At 61.7% G+C, this 22,384-nt stretch overlaps 14 protein-coding genes across 14 annotated transcripts in view; 7 read left to right on the top strand and 7 right to left on the bottom strand.

Annotated features, from left to right (window-relative positions):
* The window catches only part of OT_ostta08g03200 (LETM1-like), a gene marked incomplete at both ends in the record, with an annotated part of 1,920 nt that extends 1,911 nt beyond the window's left edge, over positions 1–9 (bottom strand). The window contains one exon of the mRNA XM_003080833.2: positions 1–9. This exon is cut by the window's left edge and continues 1,911 nt beyond it. Coding sequence (XP_003080881.2) covers positions 1–9 — 9 coding nt within the window.
* Positions 10–41: 32 nt separating this feature from the next.
* On the top strand, positions 42–623 carry OT_ostta08g03190 (TRAPP I complex, Bet3; the record flags this gene model as incomplete). Its single annotated transcript, XM_022983629.1, has 1 exon — positions 42–623. One exon carries the CDS (start codon positions 42–44, stop codon positions 621–623), a length of 582 nt encoding a protein of 193 aa, XP_022841027.1.
* Positions 624–691: 68 nt separating this feature from the next.
* Positions 692–2,239, bottom strand: OT_ostta08g03180 (Aromatic-ring hydroxylase-like; the record flags this gene model as incomplete). Its single annotated transcript, XM_003080832.2, has 1 exon — positions 692–2,239. The coding sequence occupies one exon, from the start codon at positions 2,237–2,239 to the stop codon at positions 692–694; it is 1,548 nt and encodes a 515-aa protein (XP_003080880.2).
* A 665-nt stretch (positions 2,240–2,904) lies between these two features.
* On the top strand, positions 2,905–4,899 carry OT_ostta08g03170 (KRR1 interacting protein 1; the record flags this gene model as incomplete). Its single annotated transcript, XM_022983628.1, has 1 exon — positions 2,905–4,899. One exon carries the CDS (start codon positions 2,905–2,907, stop codon positions 4,897–4,899), a length of 1,995 nt encoding a protein of 664 aa, XP_022841026.1.
* A 27-nt stretch (positions 4,900–4,926) lies between these two features.
* Positions 4,927–5,256, top strand: OT_ostta08g03160 (unnamed product; the record flags this gene model as incomplete). The annotated part of the gene is made up of 1 exon (XM_022983627.1): positions 4,927–5,256. The coding sequence occupies one exon, from the start codon at positions 4,927–4,929 to the stop codon at positions 5,254–5,256; it is 330 nt and encodes a 109-aa protein (XP_022841025.1).
* Positions 5,257–5,599: 343 nt separating this feature from the next.
* Positions 5,600–5,938, bottom strand: OT_ostta08g03150 (unnamed product; the record flags this gene model as incomplete). The annotated part of the gene is made up of 1 exon (XM_022983626.1): positions 5,600–5,938. One exon carries the CDS (start codon positions 5,936–5,938, stop codon positions 5,600–5,602), a length of 339 nt encoding a protein of 112 aa, XP_022841024.1.
* Positions 5,939–6,934: 996 nt separating this feature from the next.
* OT_ostta08g03140 (unnamed product) lies at positions 6,935–8,060 on the top strand (the record flags this gene model as incomplete). The annotated part of the gene is made up of 2 exons (XM_022983625.1): positions 6,935–6,984; positions 7,079–8,060. 2 exons carry the CDS (start codon positions 6,935–6,937, stop codon positions 8,058–8,060), a joined length of 1,032 nt encoding a protein of 343 aa, XP_022841023.1.
* A 130-nt stretch (positions 8,061–8,190) lies between these two features.
* OT_ostta08g03130 (unnamed product) lies at positions 8,191–8,766 on the top strand (the record flags this gene model as incomplete). Its single annotated transcript, XM_022983624.1, has 1 exon — positions 8,191–8,766. One exon carries the CDS (start codon positions 8,191–8,193, stop codon positions 8,764–8,766), a length of 576 nt encoding a protein of 191 aa, XP_022841022.1.
* Positions 8,767–8,785: 19 nt separating this feature from the next.
* On the bottom strand, positions 8,786–9,964 carry OT_ostta08g03120 (unnamed product; the record flags this gene model as incomplete). The annotated part of the gene is made up of 1 exon (XM_022983623.1): positions 8,786–9,964. The coding sequence occupies one exon, from the start codon at positions 9,962–9,964 to the stop codon at positions 8,786–8,788; it is 1,179 nt and encodes a 392-aa protein (XP_022841021.1).
* An 80-nt stretch (positions 9,965–10,044) lies between these two features.
* Positions 10,045–10,707, bottom strand: OT_ostta08g03110 (Snf7; the record flags this gene model as incomplete). The annotated part of the gene is made up of 1 exon (XM_003080826.1): positions 10,045–10,707. One exon carries the CDS (start codon positions 10,705–10,707, stop codon positions 10,045–10,047), a length of 663 nt encoding a protein of 220 aa, XP_003080874.1.
* Positions 10,708–10,883: 176 nt separating this feature from the next.
* Positions 10,884–14,507, bottom strand: OT_ostta08g03100 (P-loop containing nucleoside triphosphate hydrolase; the record flags this gene model as incomplete). The annotated part of the gene is made up of 1 exon (XM_022983620.1): positions 10,884–14,507. The coding sequence occupies one exon, from the start codon at positions 14,505–14,507 to the stop codon at positions 10,884–10,886; it is 3,624 nt and encodes a 1,207-aa protein (XP_022841020.1).
* Positions 14,508–14,939: 432 nt separating this feature from the next.
* Positions 14,940–15,866, top strand: OT_ostta08g03090 (Small-subunit processome, Utp12; the record flags this gene model as incomplete). Its single annotated transcript, XM_003080824.2, has 1 exon — positions 14,940–15,866. One exon carries the CDS (start codon positions 14,940–14,942, stop codon positions 15,864–15,866), a length of 927 nt encoding a protein of 308 aa, XP_003080872.2.
* Positions 15,867–15,959: 93 nt separating this feature from the next.
* Positions 15,960–18,752, top strand: OT_ostta08g03080 (Leucine-rich repeat, ribonuclease inhibitor subtype; the record flags this gene model as incomplete). The annotated part of the gene is made up of 1 exon (XM_003080823.1): positions 15,960–18,752. One exon carries the CDS (start codon positions 15,960–15,962, stop codon positions 18,750–18,752), a length of 2,793 nt encoding a protein of 930 aa, XP_003080871.1.
* Positions 18,753–18,895: 143 nt separating this feature from the next.
* OT_ostta08g03070 (P-loop containing nucleoside triphosphate hydrolase) lies at positions 18,896–22,222 on the bottom strand (the record flags this gene model as incomplete). The annotated part of the gene is made up of 1 exon (XM_022983619.1): positions 18,896–22,222. The coding sequence occupies one exon, from the start codon at positions 22,220–22,222 to the stop codon at positions 18,896–18,898; it is 3,327 nt and encodes a 1,108-aa protein (XP_022841019.1).
* Between the last annotated feature and the right edge of the window lie 162 nt (positions 22,223–22,384).

Raw genomic sequence — 22,384 nt, 5'->3', positions numbered from 1 at the left:
GCGCGACATCGCGCCCGACGGCGCGCGACGGCGCGCGCGCGATGGCGGACGGACGACGGCGGACCGATCCCGCGATCGCGGGGGCGCGGTGCTGGCAGGGGGCGGAGCGGTGCTCGGGGGAGCTGTTCGCGCTGACGTACGGGGCGCTCGTGCGACAAATTTTACGCGATCGCGAGGACGACGTGGACGCGACGAACGCGGCGCTGGAGCGCGTCGGACGGTCGATGGGGACGCGCATCGTGGAGGAGTATTTGTCGAGGACGGGCGCGGGCGCGCGGGCGTGTCGGTCGTTCGAAGACGCGTGCGAGGCGGTGGCGAAGACGGCGCTGAAGATGTTCCTGGGCGTCGACGCGAGGACGAGGGATTGGAGCGAGGATGTAGACGAGTGCGTGATAGAGATGGATACGAATCCGTTGGCGGAGTTCGTGGAGTTGCCGAAGCGGTACGAGGGGTTGTGTTACTGTAACGCGTTGTGCGGAGCGATTCGAGGCGCGCTCGAGGCGGTGCGGGTGCGGACGACGTGCGCGTTCGAGAGCGATCCTCTGGCCGGGAACGGGGATAAGTTTGCGATTCGGATCAAGTTGGTGGAGATTGTGCCGGAGGAGTATCCGTTCGACGATTGATGCGGAGCGCGCGAGTGACTGAATCAGGGTGTAATCGAACGTAAGCGTGTTTATTACGTAAAACAATTCTAAATGATACCCATCTTCGTTCGAACCCACGCCGGAAAGAACATTCGGGCGAAACCTTCCCCCTTAACGATGGGGAAGATGATCTTGCACGCCCCGGTAAGGATGTTCCCGCTCTTAAGCAAGCGCTCGGGCGTCGGGAGCGGCACCATGAGTCTGCCGATGCCGAAGAGGGCGACGCTAAAGAAGTGTATGACGAGATTGAGCGGATTCGGATCGAGTCCACTGAGAAGCGCGATCGGACCTCTAGCGTAGGTGCCACCCAATCGTAGGTACTCGAAGCACGCCTGACGCATCTCATCCATGCTGGAGTCGCCGTCGGAGCAAAACACCGCGTACAGCGCGTTGGCGAGCGTATTGATCGTGAGCGCCGGTCGCGTTCGGTGGCGGTAAAACTCATCCAACTTGGCCGCCGTCGCCTTTGAATCTGAAAAGTTTGGCAGCGGGCTCAGCATGGACTTAAAGGTGGAAATGTCGTTGAGCGCCACAGTCATCCCGCCCCCCGTGAGCGGGTGGCGCATATTGAACGCGTCGCCGAGCAACACCGCGCCGGGTGTTCGGCTGGGTTTCGCAGCCATCGTCTTGTTCGGCATCGATCTGAATCGACCTTCCTCCACCGCCTTGACGAGGTGCGGCCTGAGCTTCTCTGGCACCTGTGGGACGATCTTCTCTAGCACGTACTTGGCCATCTCGCCCTTGGCCACCGACGGCATCTTCACCGAAGCCGGAATGTCCACGAGGCACCGAACTTCGGTGCTGGAGATTGGATAGAATAGCACCGGAGATGGATCTCCGAGGACCACGTGTCCGTGATGCCCGTTCGGAAGCAAATCATTCGGCGCCCCCTTCAAGATGACGCCGACGAAGTGGCTCGGATGGTTGGGCGTGGATTTCGGCGACAGTTTTGTACGCAGACTGCTAAAGTGTCCGTCGCAAACCACGGTGAGCGGAGCGTACACGGCGTGCGTTTGCATCGTCGACGCATCGCGAACGAGCGCATTCTTCTCCTTATCCCACGTCTCTCCGCCGACGGTGTAAGACACGCCGGCGACGCGTTGGCCGTCCTCTCCGCTCCACTCCTCTCCGCGGTCATTCAGGAGCTTCTTCACCGTGCCCTGAATTATCGTCACCCCCTCCACCTCCATCGCCTTCTCTCGAAGCTTTTGCACGAATCTCCCGTTATGAAAGCTCCGTCCCGCGACGTCATCCGTCCGTCCCTCGAGCGGATACGTCATCGTCGCCACCTCACCATTTTTAAACATGGTGTACCCGTACACCTTCTGCGCGTCGATCCCCTCCACGCACGACGCCAACCCGAGTTCCTTCAACTTCACGTACCCCCCCGGCTGCAACAACTCCCCGACGATGCGATCCGGCGTCGACATGTCGCGCTCGATCACCAACACGCGTCGGCCCTCGACCCCCAATCCGTGCGCCAACGACGCCCCCGCGACGCCCGCGCCGACGATCACGACGTCCCACGCCACGTCATCCGTCACCGAGGTCTCACCCGCGCGCGCGTCGACGCGCGCGCGGGCGAACATCCCCATCGTCGACGCGTCCGTCGCCCCGTCGAGCCCACGCCGCGCGCGCGCCTCGTTCGCGCGAACGTCGCGATCGATCCCGCGGCGTCGCGCGACCGTCGACGACGCGCTCGACGCGACGTAGGTGAAAACGGGTGAAAATACCTCGACGGTCGTCCGTCGCGCGCGGGCGTCGTCGAACGTCGCGCGCGTCGTCGCGCGCCCCCGACGCGCGCGACGTCGACGGTCGCGCGCGATGGGATCACGCGCTTGAGTCGTGACCGGTCGAGGAGTCCCTCGGTCGATGCGTGGGCACGCACGCGGGTGTCACGCGTCCCGCGTGCGCGTGATGGGCGTCTCGGTGTGCTGTATACGGCATAGGGGCGCTCGCATGAGTCACGACCCGTCGTCGAAACCAGCGCGCGCTTCGATGGGTGTCTCGGTGTGCTGTATACGGAATAGGGGCTCCCGTCTGGGTCATGACTCGTCGACGAAACCAGCGCGCGCGCGTGCTGGGCGGCGGCGGCGGCGGACGTCGACGCGCGTCGACGATGCCGCGCGCGCTCTTCGACGACGACGACGACGACGACGAAAGGGAGGACGGGGGGGCGCGCGACGACCGGGCGCGCGGTGGACGCGCGGGCGCGACGGAGGCGTCGGATGACGATGGGCGGTCGAGCTCGAGCGCGTCGATGGATGACCTGCGCGTGAACGCGGCGTACGCGGCGAGGTACGAGCACAACGAGCGGCGGAAGGAGATGCATCGATTGCAGGCGAAGCTCGAGCGGGAGTACGCGACGACGGCGTTGGGGGCGGCGGGGGGGGGGGACGGCGGCGCGAACGCGCGGAGCGAAGACGACGCGGAGCGCGAATCGAGCGATTCGAGCGAGACGGAGAGCGATGAGGACGAGGGGTTGGAGCTCGCGTTCGACGGTGCGTTCGCGGAGGCGTTGACGCGGATTCGGAGGAGAGATCCGAGCATTTACGACGAGAAGACGAAATTTTTCGACGACGGCGAGGCGGCGGCGGAGGCGGCGGCGGAGCGGGCGAAGACAAAGGAAAAGAAGCCAAAGGCGGCGACGCTGAGAGAGGTGACGGCGAACCAGTTGTTAGAAGGTGGAGCGACCGCGCTCGAGGACGCTGAAGCGGAGGCGGAGGCTATGCGTGCGAGCGCGGGACCGTCGTACGTCGAGGAACAGGCGGCGCTCAAGAGCGCGTTCAAGGACGCCGCCGAGGGCGCCATCGGCGGCGATAGCGACGAGGATGATGATGGCGGACTCGTGGTGAAACGACGCGCAGAACAAATGAGCGGGGCGACGGAAAAGTTATCCGAGTACTTTGGTGACGAGGACGCTTTGAGCAAGGAGGAAAAATTTTTGCGCGATTACGTCCTCGAAAAGCAGTGGTTGAAGGGCGAAGAGAACGGGATGCCTCGGGGTAACGTCATCGGCGGCGACTCGTCGAGCGACGAGGATGATGGCGGTGACGATGCGAGCGATTCCGAACTCCTCGAGCGCGCTGAGGAGTTTGAGCACAATTATAACTTTCGATTTGAGGAGCCCGGAGGCGATCGTCTCGTGTCGCACTCGCGTCACATCGAGGGCTTGATTCGTCGAGAGGACACCAAGCGTCGCGATAAACGCAAAAAAGTGAAGGAACGCAAAGAGTCAGAGCGCGCCAAACTCCTGGCCGAGGTCCGTAGGCTGAAGAATCTCAAGCGAGAAGAGATTGAAAACAAGATGCGACAGATTCGCTCCATCGGCGGTTTGCCTGAAGAGCAGCTCAAGGACGACTTACTGAACACTGAGTTCGACCCGGAGGCGCACGACAGGGCGATGGCGGAGATGTACGGAGAAGATTATTACGAAGGTGAAGACGGCGAGGCCACTGGTGCGCTCCAAAAGCCCGAGTTTGGTGATTTAGAGGAGGAGTTGGCGGAGCTGCTCGCGGCGGAGGGCGGTGGAGACGACGATGAGGAAGGCGAGGGAGACGGAGAAGAGGAAGGCGAGGAAGAAAAAGAGGAAGAAAAAGAGGAAGAAAATGAAGGCGACGCGGAGCCCGACGTGGACATCGAAGAGAATAAGTACTCCAAGCGCGCGGCTAAGAAGTGGCGCAAGGAGCTCGAGAAGAAGATGGAGGAGTACTACAAGCTCGACGCCGAGGACTTCATCGCGGGCGAACTTCCCACTCGATTCCCTTACAGAGACGTCGCGCCGAAGATGTTTGGTCTCACGACGCGCGATATTCTCACGATGGACGACAAGAGTTTGAACCAAATCGTCGGTCTGAAGAAGCTCGCGCCGTATCGGGACGACGCCGACGAGGCGGCGGTGGGCGCGAACCAACGCGCGCGCGCTCGTCGCATGGCCAAGGAATTCTACGCCAAGCAGACCGAAAAGAAGAAGCGGAAGAAGAGCAGAGACTCTGGAGGAAAGAAGAAGAAGGACGGTCGCGATGACGGCGATTCATCGAGCGACGAGACGGACGAGGATACGATTCGCGCGAGGTCGTACGCCGACGCGGCGTTCGGCAAAAAGAAAAAGTCCTCGAAGGATTCCTCAAAAAAGGATCATCCCGACGACCGCCCATTATCAGTACAGGACTCGGGGGTGGGCAAGAACGCGCGCAAAAACGCGAAGAAACGCGCGAAGAAGAAGGCGAAGCAGGAAGCCGAGAATACCGCGTAGGAACGCGCGGTATTCGCTCGTCACACCATGGCGTTCGCCCCGGTGCGATCGCGACCGAACCTCATCCATCCGCCGTCGACCAGTGCGTCGAGGAGGCACCGTTCGAACCGACGACGCGTCGTCCCGCGCGCGTTCGCGCCGTGGCGTCCGCCCGACGGGTCCAACCCGCTCGAGGGCTTCTTCGCGAGCGACGCCCCGGTGGGCGGTCTAGGTGCGCTCACCGGTCTGTGGTACCTCGATGTCTTCGCCCTCATGAACGTCGTGTTACTCATGGCGCTCATCGCCTGGACGTTCGCGATGCGCGACGAGACGGAGGACGACGATGGGATGGGCACGGGCGATGACGATGGGCGTTGATGATGATGGCTACACGGTAAAATAGTGGCGTGACGTAAAATACTATAGGACACATTCACGACTCGTACATCAAGAAAACGTCACGGCATCGACGGATTTCACACCGTAACCCTGTTCGCGTGAAGGAGTCATGATTGGGGGTGAGTAGGTTTACCGTTCTCAAGGTCATAATGACGCATACTTAACGGGGGTGTGGTCTAGTGGTATGATTCTCCCTTCGGGTGCCTAAACCCAGCGCTGACGTGCGCTCCGTTGAACGTGGGAGAGGCCCCGCGTTCGATTCGCGGCACCCCCCATTGTAGGCTTTTTAAGCCTATCATCGTTTTTTTAATTCCTTGGAAGCTTAGGGTTTAGGTTGAAGGGCTATAACAACATTATTCACGGGCATGCGAAGTCCATTAGCCAAGACGATGCGGTCGGAGCCGCGCACAGTCAAGGTGGTCATCGAAATAGGTGTGCGGATGCGCTTCATCCCAGAGCCCGAGTTCGGGGCGCGGCGGTGGACGTCGACGCGATCGGCGCCGCGCACTGGCGACGGCGACGATGCGTCGCGTGGAAAAGTACCCGTACTTTTTACGACACGTCTGGGTGAGACAGAGATTCCTGAACCATAAGGAACGTGATGGAAAGAGCACGCGGTCCACTTCGTTCTCGTCGGCTTCGACGAGTCGACAGTGGCCATCGTATACATTTTCTCTACATTTTCTCGGTCGTCCTCCGGACGCGCCGCCCAATGCAAGGTCTTCGAGCGGTGTTCGATGCGCGCCTCACCCACGTGCACGATGTACGCACCCGCCTCGATCGATCCCCGCGGTCGTCCAAAAACTACCTTTTCCCATTGAAAAAAATTTGTTGCGGCTCGGACGTTGCTCGATTTTACCGAAATCTGTTCTAAACCCTATCTGTTGTATACAATGGCTCATCGCGAGCTCGGGCGCGTCGTTCGCGCGCGGCGCGGCGACGCCCGACGTCGTCGTCGACGCGCGCGCAGAGACCTCCCGCTGCGTCGTCTCGCGTTCGGGCTTCTTCTTTCGTTCGTCCGTGTTTTCTCCCGATTCCTCGGCGAGAAAGTCCTTCGTCGACGGATCTCGACGCCTTCGTCGGCGAGACGACGCGGCGACACGACGCCCTCGACGCGATCATTCCTCCCTGGACGCGCCACCACCACCGCGTGGGCGTCCCACACCGCCGTGCGCGCCCCGTCGGCGTCGGCACGCGTCCTCGACCGCGCCGCGCGCGCGTCGTCGTCGTCGCCGTCGCGTCTCGTCCCGCGTCTCGACGATCACCCAGAGCTCCCGGTCCCCGACGCGCGACGCGGTGGACCCTGCGCCGCGACCTCGTCGTCGCGCCCTTGTAAACGCGGCGCGCGCGCGTATATCGTCGCCGCGTCGACGACCACGCGCGCGACGTCGGCGCGAAGCCGCGTCTCGTCATCCGCGTCCGCGCCGTCCGCCGCCGCCGTCTCGCGCGCGTCCGGTGACGTCGAGGTCTCGTCCGCGCGGCTCCCGGGGAAGATTTTGATGCGCATCGCGCGCGCGCGCGCGACGCGGGGCGGTGTGCGTCGACGCGACGTCGACGCCGATGCCGTCGAGGGACATTATTTCATACGCATTCACGAGACCGCCGATCGAACATCCGTCGACGCCGACGCCGCACCCGACGCCGCGCGTCGCGCGCGATGACGGGAACGATCGAGCGGGCGCCGAGCGCGGGCGTGCGCGCGGTGGTGTGCGTGCGCGGCGAGCGAACGCGACGGGACGACGACGGGAACGAACGACGCGACTGACGACGACGACGACGCGCGGACGACGACGACGCGCAGGCGAGAGCGATTGGCGATGCGATCGGCGTGGCTCGAACGTGAATCCGGGGTCGAGGACGCGTCGACGGCGCGCGCGGGAGAGGGGACGTCGCGATCGCGCGCGCGCGGGACGGCGCGGCGCGGGACGCCGACGCCGACGCGGCGCGCGGAGCGGACGACGCCGGTGACGACGAAGGTGATGACGGCGACGGAGATCGCGGCGTCGATCGCGCGGTTACACGCTGGGGCGTCGATGATCGCGCACGCGTCGGGACGGGTGAAGGAGAGGGAGACGCCGACGTTCGCGCCGCGGTTGAATGCGAAATCCAGAGCGTTGGCGGAGCGGCGCAGGGAGAAGGTCAAGGGGACGGAGAACGAGCACGGGGGTGGGAAGCCGAAGGTGGAAACACCACCGACGTCGGTCGAGCTCGAGTTGAGGGCTGAGCTCGAGCAGTGCACGTTTCAGCCGAGCATTTCGAGAAAGTCGAGAGAATTAGCCGCGCGCGCGGAGAGCGGAGGATTTTTCGAACGCTCGAGGACGTGGTCGATGCGTAAAGAACGCGTGCTCGAGGCCGAGCGCGAGTTGAAGATGGAGGAATCGCTCCGGGACTGTACGTTTCAGCCGCACGTTGTGGTCGCTTCGTCCGCGCCGCCGCCGACGACGAAGAGCGCGTCGACGACATCCGGTACGCCGTCTCGCGCGCCGGCGACGACGCTCGCGACGCCCGCGCGCGCGTCCAGACCACCAACGACGCCCGCCTCGGCGACGTCGAAAACACCGGGTTTAGACACCCACGTCGCCCGCCAGGCTGCCGCCAGGCGCATGCGTGAGGAGAAGAACGCCGCGTTCGACCGCTTCTCCAACGGCGACGCGTGGCGCTCGCGAACCGTTCCCGAAGCCTTCACGTTCGCCACCGACGCCCGCGCGCGACGCGCTCGAGACGTGGCTTCGACGCCCACGACGCCCGTGACCGATCGTGGGTCGAAAAAATCACCGACGTGATCCGCGGCGTCGCCCCGATCGCCGCCGCGGCCGCGTCGCCCGCGTTGTAATCACCACTGACCCACAGCCGCCGCCATCGGCACACGTCGCCTCGCGCCCGCGCCGTGCGTCGTCACCGAACGCGCGCGCGATGCCGTGCCCCAAGGGCACGCGCACGAAGGGTCTGTCGAAGCGGTACACCAAAGGCTTGCGCCACGCCGCGGTCACGAAGCGCGCACGAACCGAAACCTTTCTCAAGAGGACGGCGTTCATTGAAGAAAAATTAAAAGAGATGGATGCGCAGAGCGACGACGCCGCCGCGTCGCGAGCGATGCGGTCGTCGGCGATCGATGCGGTGCCGACGATCGAGGGTGTGATGCCTCTGAGGCCGATACCGAATAAGCGGGGGACGACGATCGATGTGGAGACGTACAGGGCGGCGACGCGAGACGCGAGCGCGAGTAAAGGCGTCGCGAGCACGTCCGGCGGGTTAATAGGACGGTTAGCGTTCGTCGAACGCACGGACGTGGGAACGGAGACGGTGGGGACAGAGGAGGGGGGTGGTGAAGACGAGGACGGTGAAGACGACGACGCGAACGAAGAAGACACTAGAGAAGAGGTGCCCACGCCGGCTCTCGAGGCGCCCGTCGAACGCTTGGGGAGCGAAAAGCGACGAAAAGCCAAGCTCAAAAAGAAATTGAGAGCGAAGAAACAGCGTCGATGCTGACGCGCACCAATTTGTATTACTAAGTATCTATACTACCGTCGTCGTCGTCCTCCCCTTTACCGATCGCGTCGCTCTCGAGCGCCAAGATTCGTTCGACGCTCTGTAACACGGCGTCAACCTCGACGTCGCCGGATCCCCCGAGCGAAACGAGCGTCTCGGACGCGTCGACCCACCTCTGATTCTTGAAATAGCTCAGCCCGAGCGCCTTTGTCAGCGGCACGCGCAAGCTCTCGTATGGATTACACACCATCATGTACTCCAAGATGAGAAGCGTCGATTTATCGTCCCCGCGAACGTCGTAAATTGCGCGCAGATTGGTCAACATTCTCGTCAAAAACGCTCGCTTGCGAATCTTTGTCTCTCGCAAGAACGATCTATCGATCTGTACCTTTTGCCCCTCGGCCAATCCCGAGTTTCTAGCCAAGATATCTTCGACCTCTTCGATGAACATGATGTCGCCCTGATTGAATGCGTCGACCAAGATTTCCATCTCTTCCAACTCGTCCACGGCGCAATTCGAGCCGAAGTCAACCGGTCGACACAACAAATGTCCGGGGATGCCGACGTCGACCATTGTGATCCCGCACCGCTTGGCGATCTCCATGTAGGTCAGACATAATGTAATCGGGATCCCCGTTCGCCGCGCCAGGACGCGATCGATGCACGAGTTCTCGACGTCGTAATAATCCTCCACGTTACCCGTGAACCCGAGGTCGTGCGCCCACGCTCTGCTCAGCGTCTTAATCGTTCTCAACGGAAAACGCTCGCCCTCCGGTCCGAGCTCGTCGTCCAGTCGCTTCTTCACCACCGTCGCCATCTCATCGATGTCTCGTCGAACTTGCTCGCAGTCTAGGTCTGGGTTTTGATGCATCGAGACGTAACACGCGCACTTCAAGAGGTCGACGTCTTCCTCGTCCTCCTTCGCCAACTCCGCCTCGAAGAGCGCCAACCCGCGCCGTTTCTTCGCCACGCTCGCGAACGCGGCGTCTATGGACGAAGAAGAAGACGTCTCGCTCGCGTTTCGTGTGTCGTCGCCGTCCCCGAGCGCATCGCCGAGCCACTGCTCGGCATCCGAGCGGCCAAAGAAGGACCTCGGGACCGCGCGCTCTCGCCTCGAAGCGCGTCGTCGACCGCGCGTTTTCGTCTCGAACCCGCCTCGCGCGTGCGTCGCGCACGCGCGCGTCGTCGTCCCCGGCATCGCTGCGACTGCACGACGCGCGACCGCGCGCACGTGTGACGAAAAGGTAACCGAGGGCGTCATCTTTTTCTTTTCCCGCGTCATCCGGCGTCCTCGGCGACCGCGACGCGTCGTCGGGGTTCGCCGCTCGGCACGGAAGCTCCACTCGTTGGATGAATTTCGCTCGGCGCGCTCGGCATGGACGCCAAAACGCTCTCCGCGGTATCCATCGCTTTCCCATCGCGCACTTCGCCAGCTGCGACGCGCGCCGTCGCCTCGCTCCGCACCAACTCGGCGAAGTCCTCCTCCACATCCGCGTCGCTCAAAATCGCCCCCTCGTTCGCGGCCTCGAACCAATGCCGCAACCGCTCGACGTCCCGCATCACACTTTCGACATCCGTCGTCTCTCGCACGATACGCTCCACCGCGTCGTTCCCGAGACGCATCGCCTCCAGCGTCTCCGCGTCCGCGCGCGCCGAATCAAACCGAACCAACGCCTCGTGTAGCCTCAACACGTGCGCGCTTAATCTCTCGCGTAAAGCGCACCGCGCGCGTCTTCGTCGCAAGATATTCATCGCGAGAACCTTTTGAGCGCGTTTGCGCAGCGCCTCGACGCCGTCGGCGTGAATGTCGCGCTCGAGGAGATCGATGGAACCTTCGAGTCTTTGGATTGATTTCTTGATTTTTAGCACGGCGAGGTCGATTGAGGTAATCTCCACGGGGTGCGCGTCAGATGTAGAGGTGCATGCTAAAGAGGCCCCCATCGTGGGTGAGTTTCACGGCACGCGGGAGGGTGTGGAGCGAGTGGTGGGCGTTGGCGTTGACACGATGCTTTTTCAACTGTTTCATCCGTAAAGCGGTGGGATGTGCGTTAATCTATCAATGGCTAGTGACGTTATTCTTACAGCGTGTTTCCATTTATAATGACGGATGTCTCACCCTAACACGCGCACTCCACGCGTCGCCGCATTTCGGCGCGTTTGATCGATCGAACGTCGTCAACGAGCGCTCTGAATTCAGCGAGCGTGTTGCACGATGACAAACCCGTCTTGAGTGCCGTCGTGACTTCGTCGACGATGCTCTTGCGATCGATCGGGGGTAATGATGGAACAACGTTTGTCGTCGTCGTCGTCTTCACGGTATAGTCAACTAAGTCGAGCGGTTCGCTCGCAGCGGTTCGAGGTAGAGCTGTCGCCGCTCGGCGCAACGCCTCGTCGTACTCGGCGTCTTTTTCGACGTATTGTTCGTACAGTTCGGTCACCCCGAGATGGAACCAACTCTCGAGCGTGTCCACGGCGTTGAATCCCAGAGAAACGACCGGTTTATGCACGTTTGAGTGCGTGTTCCGTCGTGGCTTAAGCGCCTTGGCGCACGCACGAAGATCCTTGATGAATCTGTTCGGGTCGCCAATCTTGCGGTCGAGCGCTAACCGAATCAAATTACCCGCCTGTTCAGATCTATCGAAGAAGCGGTCGAATCGACGCGTCTTGAGCAGCTCTTTCACGCACTTTGCAATCGCCCCTCGTACGACGGCGCGAGTTCGTCTGACACGAATTCGAAGCGCTTCGCACGCAGCTTCCGCCGTCTCGGTCGTCTCCGCGTTGTTCGGTCTCATCTCCGCGACGCGTTGTGACATCGACGTTATAACTTGCGACGCCATTGACTTGCGCGCTTGCGCTTCTCTGTGCGCCGACTCGACGTCTTTGCCGATGTGTGCTGCCGCGAGCCCGAAGCTACACGAGATTGACGTCTCGCACAGATTCGGCTCGACGTTCAAAACGGTGCCCGATTTTTCGAAAAAATGTTTGATGCCGCTCGGAAGAGCACTGTGTGGCAATCCAACCGAAGCGACTACGCAAAGCGACCCTGAAGATTCGTTCCCGTCGTCCGCGTAACACTCCGAGACGGTGGTTTGCACGAGATCCCAGAGCGCGCTCGTTGTCACGCCCTCTTCGCCGTTCTCGTCATCGGTCCTGGCCAACGCCCAGAGATCCAAATTAGGCATCACTAACGTCGTCTGCGTGCGCATGGCCTGGCGAAGGGGTTCGTGGAGCGACAGTGCAACGCCGCGCGCGGCGTCGCCGTCGCCGTGAGATATGAGCGAAGCCAGATTTACCAGGTGCGATGACGTCGCGTTCAACCGGTTCAAGACGACGTCCATAACCTCTTGCTGACCGTTATCGCCCTCTCCAGCCAAGAGTATGCGACAACTCTTGACTGTGGATCCCTTTTCCTCGTTATTCGCGTCACCGCATTCGTCATCGCTCGCTGGCGCAGCGCCGCGCTTGATGAGCTCGTCTACCGCGCGTCGCGCCGAGTCGCCCAGTAGAGGTTTCATGTACTCATCGAGTGGTTTGCCTCGAGGCACGAGCGCGGCGCTCGCGCTTCTCGCCGAGCACGCGCTAGAAGTCGTCTTCAGCGCGCATTGCCAATCGGCGAAAGAAACGGAGACACCGTCGCGTCGACTAGCTCGATAACTCTTCAGGAGCGTTCTCGCATGTCCGACCGTCTCGCGTACACGCGCGCGCGTCGTCGCCTTGTACGTGGGATTCCCTCCGACGATGAAATTTACATCCATCTCATCGTACTCGAGCACTCGCACGTCCACGTTCGGTCTGAAGAGCTGCATCCAAACTTCCTCGCCGTCGAAGAGATTGGAGTCGTCATACCGCAGTCGATGACACGCGGCGTTCCTGTCGTACCCGACAATCGTGGCCTCGTGATGCGCATCTTCGATCGGCCAGTACACACGCACGCGCGTCGCAAGCGCTTCAAATTGCTTGAGCGTCAACTGGGCGCCGACGTGTCCGGACGCACTCGCGCGGCTCGCCTCGTCGAGCGCTGTCTGCGCGCTCTCCGGCGGCGGCAGCCGCGCCTCGAGTTCAGCCGCGAGCGAATCACGCGTTGGATCACCGCGCAAGAGCGACGGACAAGATCGTCTTAGTGCGCTCATGAGTGCCGCGTTCGCGATAGCGCGCAGATCTGCCCCGGCGCAACCTTCGGTGAGACCCGCCAAGGCATCGAGAGTCGCTCGATTCGGCCGCGGTGTCCACGCGCGCGTGTGCACGTCCAGTATTTCCGCCCGCGCGCGCACGTCCGGCAAGCCGAAGAACAACTCGCGATCGAATCGTCCCGGTCGCCGAAGCGCAGCGTCCACGGCGTCTGGTCTGTTCGTCGACGCGATGACGACGACGGAGCCACGCCCCGAGAGTCCATCCATCAGGGCGAGAAGCGTCGCGACGACGGAGGAATGAATCTCATCCTGTGCCCCTGAACTCCCCCCACCTCGCCTCGCTGGCGCTAACCCGTCGATCTCGTCAAAGAATATTATGCTCGGCTGTCGCTTTTCCGCCTCCTCAAAGAGTAAACGAAGCTTGCGTTCGGCCTCGCCGCTGTACTTGCCCAAACAATCCGCCCCGAGGCGACTGAAAAAGCTAATCGGTGTCGGTCCTCGCGCGGCGGCGCCGAGCATCGCGCGCACGGCTGCCGTCTTCCCCGTCCCCGGTGGACCGTGTAACAACACCCCGCGCGCGGCGCCCGCGCCCAGACGCTCGAATATCTCTGGATACGTCAACGGCAGCAGCGTCATCTCCTTGAGCGTCTTGACGTGCTCCTCCATCCCCGCGAGCGATTCCCACCCTTGGGAGTACTCCGACGTCCCGAGTCCACCACCAATTATCACCCGCGGGATTTCCGCCTTGTCCTTATCCAATCTCCTGGACTCCCGAAGGCGAAACGCCTCGTCGTCGTCCTCGATGGCGCCCACCTTGTCCTTCTCCGCGTTCATGCGCGCGCCAGCCTCGATGACGGTGCGATATATCGCCCCCTCACGTGTGTTCATGAACCGGTCGTCGTTCAACCGCGCCCGTTTTTTCTTTTTCTTCTTCTGATTCATCCCTCGATTCATCTCCGCCGCGGCGCGAATCCTGTTTAAAATTGGCGTCGCTCCTTTCACCGCCATCGTCGCCACCGCCGCCGGGCCCGCCGGCGCGCCCGTTCCACCGACCCCGTTCGCGCCATCTCCCACCGCCCCTTCGATCCCATTCCCATTCAAATCTCCATTGACGTCCCCGACGACGTCCTCCTCCACGCCAACCTCGGCCCACCGCGCGTCCGGGCGCTCTCGCGCCAATCGTCCGACGTGCCTCGGGCACGCGAGCGCAAACTCCCCCACCGCGAACGCGCACCCATCCTCGTGCGCGCACACCAAGTGATAACTCCTCGGACACGCATCGATCGCGCACCCCACCGCGGCCCCCCTCTCGCCGCACCGATGACATCGTAATCGCCTCGCCCGCGTCACCGCCTCCCGCACGTTTCTCAACCGTTCCGTCGCCGCGTCAAAGTACACCTCCGGGCACCACAACGCGCACGCTTGATGCAGCGCCGTCGGCACCGCGTCTCGGCGTTCCATGAGCGTCGGCGGGAGCCGTTCGTCCGCGTCCAACGCGTCGTAACATCGTCGCAACGACTTCCTCGGCCGTCCGTTCCGCCGCGCCGTCGGGCACAGTCCGCACGCGAACGCCGCCCCCGACGTCGACGCGATCGTCCCGTCGCTTCCCATGCGCGCCCAGCGCACCGACGGCGTCCACGCGCGCGATGTCTCGGCGTCGCGCGCGATATCTCGGCGTCGTCGACGCCCACGGACGCGCGCGCGGCGATGATGATTTCAAAATCCGCACCACCGTCGCGCGCCGCGCGTCGCCGTCGACGCGCCGCCGCGACGTCGACGCGGGCGCGGGAAAAAACCCTTCGTCCGACGCCCCCCCTCTCGCGCGCGCGTCGGCGTCGCGCCGGCGTCTCGCGCGTCGACGCGCCGGGTCGCCGATGCGCGCGGTGCTGTCGCACCCACATAGCCGTACATGTGTCACAGTATACGGTATGGTACCGTATCGTATAATCTGTATGACCATCAAGCGCACACACACCCGTCGACGCATCGCCCGTCGACGCATCGCGCGCCCTCGACGCCACGACGCCGCGACCGACGCGCGCGATGGCGAAGCGACGCTCGATGTTACCCCCGCGCGCGATGGCGTCGCGACCGCAGCGCGAGGACGAGGACGGGACGACGAAATGCGATGACGATGCCGCCATCGAGGCGGCGGCGGCCGAGGGGTCGACGACGCTCGGCGCCCGAGCGCGCGCGCTGCGCCTCGCCCGTGGACGCGCGATCGATGGAACGACGGTCGATGCCGCGTTCGATGCCGACGGGGCGCTGGACGCGACGCCGCGGGCGATGGGCGACGGTGGGGACGCGGACGGGAAAGGGCGGTCCGGGTCGACGACGGCGCGGGCGGATTCGCTGAGCGCGCTGTTGTCGCAAGCGTTGCGCGCGGACGACGCGGCGTTGATCGAACGGTGCTTGTCGGTGAATGATAGAACGACGATCGCGAACACGGTGAGTCGGTTGAGCGCGTCGAACGCGATGAAGTTGTTGTCGGAGTGCGCGGCGAGGGCGCAGGCAAAGCCGGGAAGCGGCGAGCGGTGCGCGCGATGGGCGAGGACAATCTTGTTGCATCACGCTGGATACGCGTCGAGCGCGCCGAAAGCGCGAGCGACGTTGTTGAAGCTGTCGCAGACGATCGAATCGCACGTCTCGATGCAAGGATCGTTGCAGGCGTTGTTGGGGCGGTTGGAGCTCGTCTTGCACGCGAGCGCGTCGACGAAACAAAACGTCGGCGGCGTGGACGTGGAGGAGAACGACGACGGGGTGACGACGGTCTACGACGAGGCCACGGATGCGGTTGACGTGTTGCAAGACGTCATGGGCGGCGCCGGCGAAGAGGGCGAGGACGAGGAGTGGGAGACGGACGAAGACGGCGAATCCGAAGACGAAGACGAAGACGAAGAAGAAGACGACGACGATGACGATAACGATGAAGATGACGATGACGACGATGACGACGACGATATGGTGTAATCTAAACAATCAAACATAGTTCGTAGTTTCCCAACCCGATGCGCGACGCCGTGCGTTGGACACTCCGCGACGCGCGGCGCGGAGTCGCGTCGCATGACCGGCGACGCTGACCCCGTGCGTCGTCGCGCGCGACAAAAGACGAAACCGCCCCTCGACGCATCCCAAGCGTCCGCGCTCGTCCGCGCGCGCGAGAGCGCGTCGCAGGCGTCGAGCGAAGCGTCGGTGAGGATTTCACTCAGAGGCGCGACGCTGCGCGACGGCGACGCTTTGATCGCCGTCCTCGATGCGGCGAAAGAATCGCGCGCGAAGACGCTCAATTTGAGCGGCGCGTTACGTTCGATCCCGGGAGCGGACCTGAGACGCGCGCTCGCGACGTCGGGGGCGCTGGAGGGATTGGAGGAACTGTCGCTCGCGGAGACGCCAGAACTCGCGGAGACGCCACGGAGCGATGACGACGAGATGCGGGACGTTTTCGAAGCCCTGGTGACGGTGAAAGGATTGAATTTAATGCGGTGCGGGATCGGTGGGCGCGTATGGGCGCTGGAGCGAGCGATGGGTACGAAGACGGCGACGTGTCGGAGCGTGAACTTGCGGGACAACGGGCTGGACGCCGACGATGCGCGAGCGCTCATACGCGCATGCGAGGCGAACGAGGCGTTGGAGTCGATTGTTATGACGAATAATCCCGAGGTGAGCGTGGAGATGGCGACGGCGGTGCGAGAGCGGAGTCGGATCAATTGGCAACGCGCGCGTAGGATGGAGGCGGCGCGCGGAATGGAGGTTCGTAAAGACGGTGTCGCGTCGTTTCGGAAGATAGGTCTAACGGACGACGACGTTCGTGCGTGCATCGGCGCTTTGCTCGACGATGGTGTCGTCATTGAGCGACTAGACGTGCGCGATAACGCCCTGAGCGAGGTGGGAATGGAGCTGTTGAGACACGAATTGGAACGCTCGCCGCCGACGACGAGTGTGAACGCGAGCGGTAATCCAGGTTTTGCCACGGATTCGTTCAGGCGGCTTGCCGGTCAGGCAGCTGCAAACTTTATTCACGTCGATCGATGTGATGAAGCGTTGAAGAGTGTCTCGGATCGGCATGTCGGTGACGAAGGCGCGCTCGTCATCGCGAACGCCTTGCGAGAAAGGCGCGAGAGCGTGCGTGCCTTCGGAGCGCATCACAACTCGATTGGGGCGCGCGGATGCGTAGAACTCGCGAACGCTCTGCTCGAAAATCATCGGTCCTTGCGTGAATTTGCCGTTTATGCGAATGACATTGGCGTTGACGGCGCAAAAGCGTTGGCTCGACTCGTCGAGGTACACGGAGCGCTCGAGGTACTCGACTCGGGGGGAAACGGTATCGGAGACGATGGTTGCGTAGCGATCGCAGAAGCGATATCTCGCTCCGTGAACGCGTCTAGGTTGATCGAGCTACACTTGGATCACAATAGCATCTCGAACATCGGCGCTCGAGCGCTATTGAGTGCCTTGCGAGAGCGACAAGCCGCTGGCAACCCGCTTCGCACGCTTTGGATCAACGGGAACCAAATTGACGACACCTTAGCGAGAGAACTCACGGAATGCTGTTCCGGTACATACGTCCACGACGTCGAAGGCGTTATCAATCGCGCCATGAATTCGCGCGGCTCGGCACCGACGGAAGAGATGATACTCGTCGCCGAACGCGAGGCGGCAGCGGCGAGCCGAATGCGAGGCTCGGATTCATCAACGTTAGCAAACAGAATAGCTGCGCGCGTCGGCGCGGAGTATAGATCTCGATGTTCCGCGCACGCCGCGGCGACGAGAGGAACAGCGGTGATTGCTGGAATCGTCGCGCAAAACGTGAACGAAAATGAGCCGAGAGACCTCACGGTGCTTTCGCTTGGCGTCGGTACGAAGTTCGTTCCGGGAGACGTCGCGGCAGCAATCGGAAACAGAGCGGATGCTTCTCTTTGGGACGCGCACGTGCATGACAGTCACGCTGAGGTATTAGCGCGAAGAGGTTTGTTGCGCCTCTTGTATCGCGAGCTGGAGTCGCTCGTTCGTGCGGGTGAAAGTACGTTCCTTGAGCACAACGCCACAGGTACGGTTGCGCTCAAGCGAGACGTCACCATACACCTGTACGTTTCCACGGCGCCGTGCGGAGCCGCAAGCGCGGGGCCGAAGGGTGTGGTTAGTCACGATTGGAACGATCACGATGCACGTGATTTGCAAACGCACGTAACTCCGGAGATCGAACAAGGCTGGTTCGGACCATCGTACAAGGGCAACGACGACGATTCCCTGATCGAAGGACCTCCCGGATGCGTTTTGATATCGCACGCGTCACGCGCTATTGGAGTCGCCGGAAAATCTCTCTCATGCAGTGATAAAATAGCTCGATGGCACGCCGTTGGCGTGCAAGGAGCGTTATTGAGTCATTTCGTCGAGCCAGTGCGTCTCAAATCCGTGGTGATCGGACGAAAGTTTGATTTCTCGCGATGCACTTTCGCGACATGTTGTCGCGGCAGACGAAGAGGAGACGGCCCGCGATCTCATCCTTGGATGATGCACAGCACTATCAAGCTAGAATGTGGGGGGGTCGAGAGCTCGAGTGGTGGGCGTGAGCTCGCCGGTGACGGTGATGAGAGCATTTCCTGGGCGTTTGGCGAGGGTGACGCCTCCGCGCACGACGGACGCACAGGCACATCACTTGGCGGCGCGAGCGCGATTTCAATCTGCTCTCGCATCGTTCTCTGGCATCAGTTTTCGAGTCTGGTCGAAACGATACGTCAGAGGCCAGATTGCGCACTGAAAGATAAGGTGCCGACAGTTGAGCCGTGGTCGTACGATCAAGCGAAGCGAGCGGCAAGTACGTACGCTGCAGCACGCCGAGCGTTGTATTTTGATTGAGTCGGATTCATCTTAGCCAGACATTAGCAGTTTGTAGTTCATGGATTCAACTCAGTGGATTAAACAGACCTATCGTCGTTCTAGCAACTAAAATTATCTCTTCTCTTTCTAGCCCCCCGAAAAAATGGAAACAAAGGAAACTCTCACAGCTCGTCGTCGGATGCGTCCCAAGCACCGTCGGCGATCCCGGTGAGGCTGGACACGCTCGTCATCGTCGCCATGGCCGTACCACCCTCGTCGTCGCTGTCATCCCAAGCATCTGGGATGACCTCGCGTTCGGCAAGCATTGGTTGCATGGGCGTCGTATCAGGTTGCTTAGCCCAGGATACCGGCGCGCCGAGAGCGTTCTGAACGTACACTTGTCCGATGCCCGTTCCACCAATTTCATGAGCCGAGCTCATACCGATGGTGGCCAATCTATTAGCCGCCTCAGAATCGGTAGCGGATAAACCACAGCACAAACCGCTTTCTCGCGCCCACTTCAACCATCCCTTCCACACGATTTCGTCTTGTTGCAACGTTTTCATGTGTCCAACGATGATCAAACCACGCTTTGCTCGCGTGAGCATGACGTTGACACGGCGCGTGTCCGCCAAGAAACCGACGTTTCCGTTCATATTCGCACGCGTACACGAGAAAATGATAACTTCCTTTTCGCGACCCTGGAAACCGTCGACAGTTGCGACTTCAACCGCCTTCATTGACGTTGGATCAGCAGGTGCATCGAAGCGCGTGCGCTCTGGAGCGTTGCCGCGAAGAATCTTCTTAATAGCGCGAGCCTGAGCGCTGTACGGCGTTACGACACCAATATCACCCGGTAATACCTCGTGGCCCCCGGCGAGTTTCTTCACGATGTTCACCACGCGCTGGATTTCAGCTTGGTTCGTTTGCGAAGATCCGTCCGAGCGCTCAGCGCCCTCCTCTACGTTGACAAACGCCAAGGGGACTGCGGGAACGGGCCAGTCAAAACCGACTGGCGCACGACGCTGACTCGGCGGTGTACCCGATAACAGCTCACCCTTGTAGAACGTTTGCGAGGGAAATAACGCGATCGCCGGGTGCATACGATACTGCACCTTCAACATGTACGTGCGAATGCCGGATCGAATGAGACGTTCGAAAAGGCTCTCACCGAGACCCGCGGCTTCGGCCTCACGGCTGATGATGGTCGGCGGGAGCTGGTTCTGATCGCCGATCAGTACCACTTGTTTGCATCCCTTTGTGAGCGGGATAATGGTCGCGGGCTCGGTGGCCTGCGTAGCTTCATCAATTAAGCACGCTTGGAATGAGAAGCGCTCGAGAATGTCGCTGCCAGCGCCCGCGCACGTGGCACAAATCACCTCAGCTTTGCGCAAGGCGTTGTTGATCGCCTGGAACTGATCGCTCTTGCTCCATCGACAGTCCTGATCGATGCCAGCGATACTTTCAATCATGTACGGCATGAGATCTTGACGCACGGCCTCGGGACGACCGATGCGCGCGACTCGAACACCGGCTCTTGCCAACCCGTCGACCAAGTTATCCACGGCAATATTCGAATCAGACGTGCACAAGATCGGTGACGTACCGCATCGAAGCCACATTTGCACTAGCGCGACAGCCGTGTGCGTCTTACCCGTACCGGGCGGACCTTGGATGAGGGTGATGCGGTTGAACAACGCCGCCATGAGAGCGTCAATCTGAGACTGGTTCATGTGCTGCATGGCGGGAATGTCCTTCGCTTGGTCGATCATCTTCTGACGCGTCGCGATGTGCATGTGTTCCGCGAGATTCGCTTCGCACATGTCCGGAATCGCTTTGTGGTTGGCCTTATTGCCATCCCAACCCGCGATGAGGGTATCACGAATATTGACGTCGACGCTCGCCTTTTGGCCCGTGCTTTGCTTCACCTCCATCATGTCTTCCATAGCCTTGAGCTGACGATGGAACGATGTTCGGTTCGCCAGTTTATCGATGCGCCAACCACCGCCGCGAACGGTCGCCGCCGTGTCGGCGTTAACGCCTACGAGCTTGACGGTTACTCTGTTCGCGCTAGTCACGATTTCTGCTTCGAACTCAGTTTCAGCGTGGTAACCACCACTTCTCGAGCGTGTTGCGCCGTCGTCGAACCCTCTCGAGCCCGTTGGAAGCTCACCAAGCGTCAAAGAGCGATCAGTTGCGCCCGTTCTCGAAAGAAGAAGAGTGTCGCCCTTGAGCAACGCTCTCTGCAACTCTGCGCCAAGAGGCGGAATGGTCAATACAAGCTGACCATTCTTCCCTCGCAACGGCTCGATGATGATGTCCATCGCCGCCAAGCCACTCTCTTGTAAGCCAAACGCCGGCGCATTGGCGATGCGATCGAGCGTCTGAAGGGCTTCCTCCAAAAACTCTTGAATGATCAAACGAGCGAAGTGGAAGTGATATTTGGCCACTGACTTTGATTCATAGTTGATCATCGGCTCCATCGCGTTTAAGACCTCCATGGCGTCAATCGGGTTCGCGCGCTGCGGGAAAGCCATCAAGATTTGCGTGAACTGCTTTAGCGTAATCTTGAACTTTTTCTGCTTGGCGTAGGCGACGATGGGAAAGGCGTCCAGCAACGCCCCAGGCGTCTTGATGCAGTAATGAAGCAACGAACGCGTGGCCTCGGTGTCGATGAGACCAGCTTCGGAACGTGAATGGAACAGATCCATCGCAGTGTGAATGTCATTCGCATCCAGCGCCTTTTTGATTTCCTTTGTCGTCTTGGCGCCCGGCGTCGCCGCCACCTTCTCCGCGGACGCGTCTTGACTTCCTATAGTCACGCTCGTCGCTTTTCCGCCGGATGACAGGTTAGCGATCCTCGTTTTACCGTTCCGATTCTCCGAAGCCGGTGACGCCGAGTCGCGTCTGTAATCTGGGTCGTCCCTCGGATTGACGAAGTTTTCCTTTTGCTTGTTTCGCTTTTGTTGACCATCCTTTGCTCTCTGACCCGGCGGCACGTAAACGCCCACCGGCTTCACGGGAGATAGCGGGGGTTTACCTCCGGAGATCTGTAAGTTCTCGACCGCGGGCATGGCCGTGGCGCTCGTCGGCGTACCCGCGGTGAAACTCACCTTGGGCGCGGGTGTCGCCTTGACTGCGTTCCCGCCCTCCATCCCCACCGTCTTCGGCGCCGGGATCGTCTTCATCGCCACGCCCGCACCGTCGCGCGCCATCGCGCGCGACCCATCGACGCCGCCGTGTCCTCCATCGACTCCATCTTTCGCTTCCCTCGTCCCTCCGTTCTTCGCCTTTTGCGCGCTCTTCCCGCCGGACTCCTTCGGCGTCGGCACCACTTTCGGCGCCGGAATACCCCCGGCGCTCACCGCGCTTCCATGTACGTTCCCATTCACCGCGTTCGCGTTCCCACCGCTCCCGCCGAGCGGTCTCGGCGCCGGGATCTTCGGCTTTGGCAGCGCTTTGCCCGTCGCCGTCGTCGCAGCGGTCGTCCCGTTCGCGCCCTCGTCCATGCACTCGTCCTGCGTCCGGCGCGCCCATCGATCGACGTCAGTCCAGCGTTCGCGCGTCGTCGTCGTTCCACGCGCGCGCCGTCCACGGACGACGCGCGCGCGCGCGGTCGAGAGATGATCCGGCGGCGCGCGCGAGATCTCCGGCGGCGCGCGCCCGCGCGC

Source organism: Ostreococcus tauri (genome assembly GCF_000214015.3).
Source record: "Ostreococcus tauri WGS project CAID00000000 data, contig chromosome 08, whole genome shotgun sequence".
Classification (NCBI taxonomy): domain Eukaryota; kingdom Viridiplantae; phylum Chlorophyta; class Mamiellophyceae; order Mamiellales; family Bathycoccaceae; genus Ostreococcus; species Ostreococcus tauri.
This window is presented reverse-complemented; position numbering and strand designations above follow the sequence as displayed.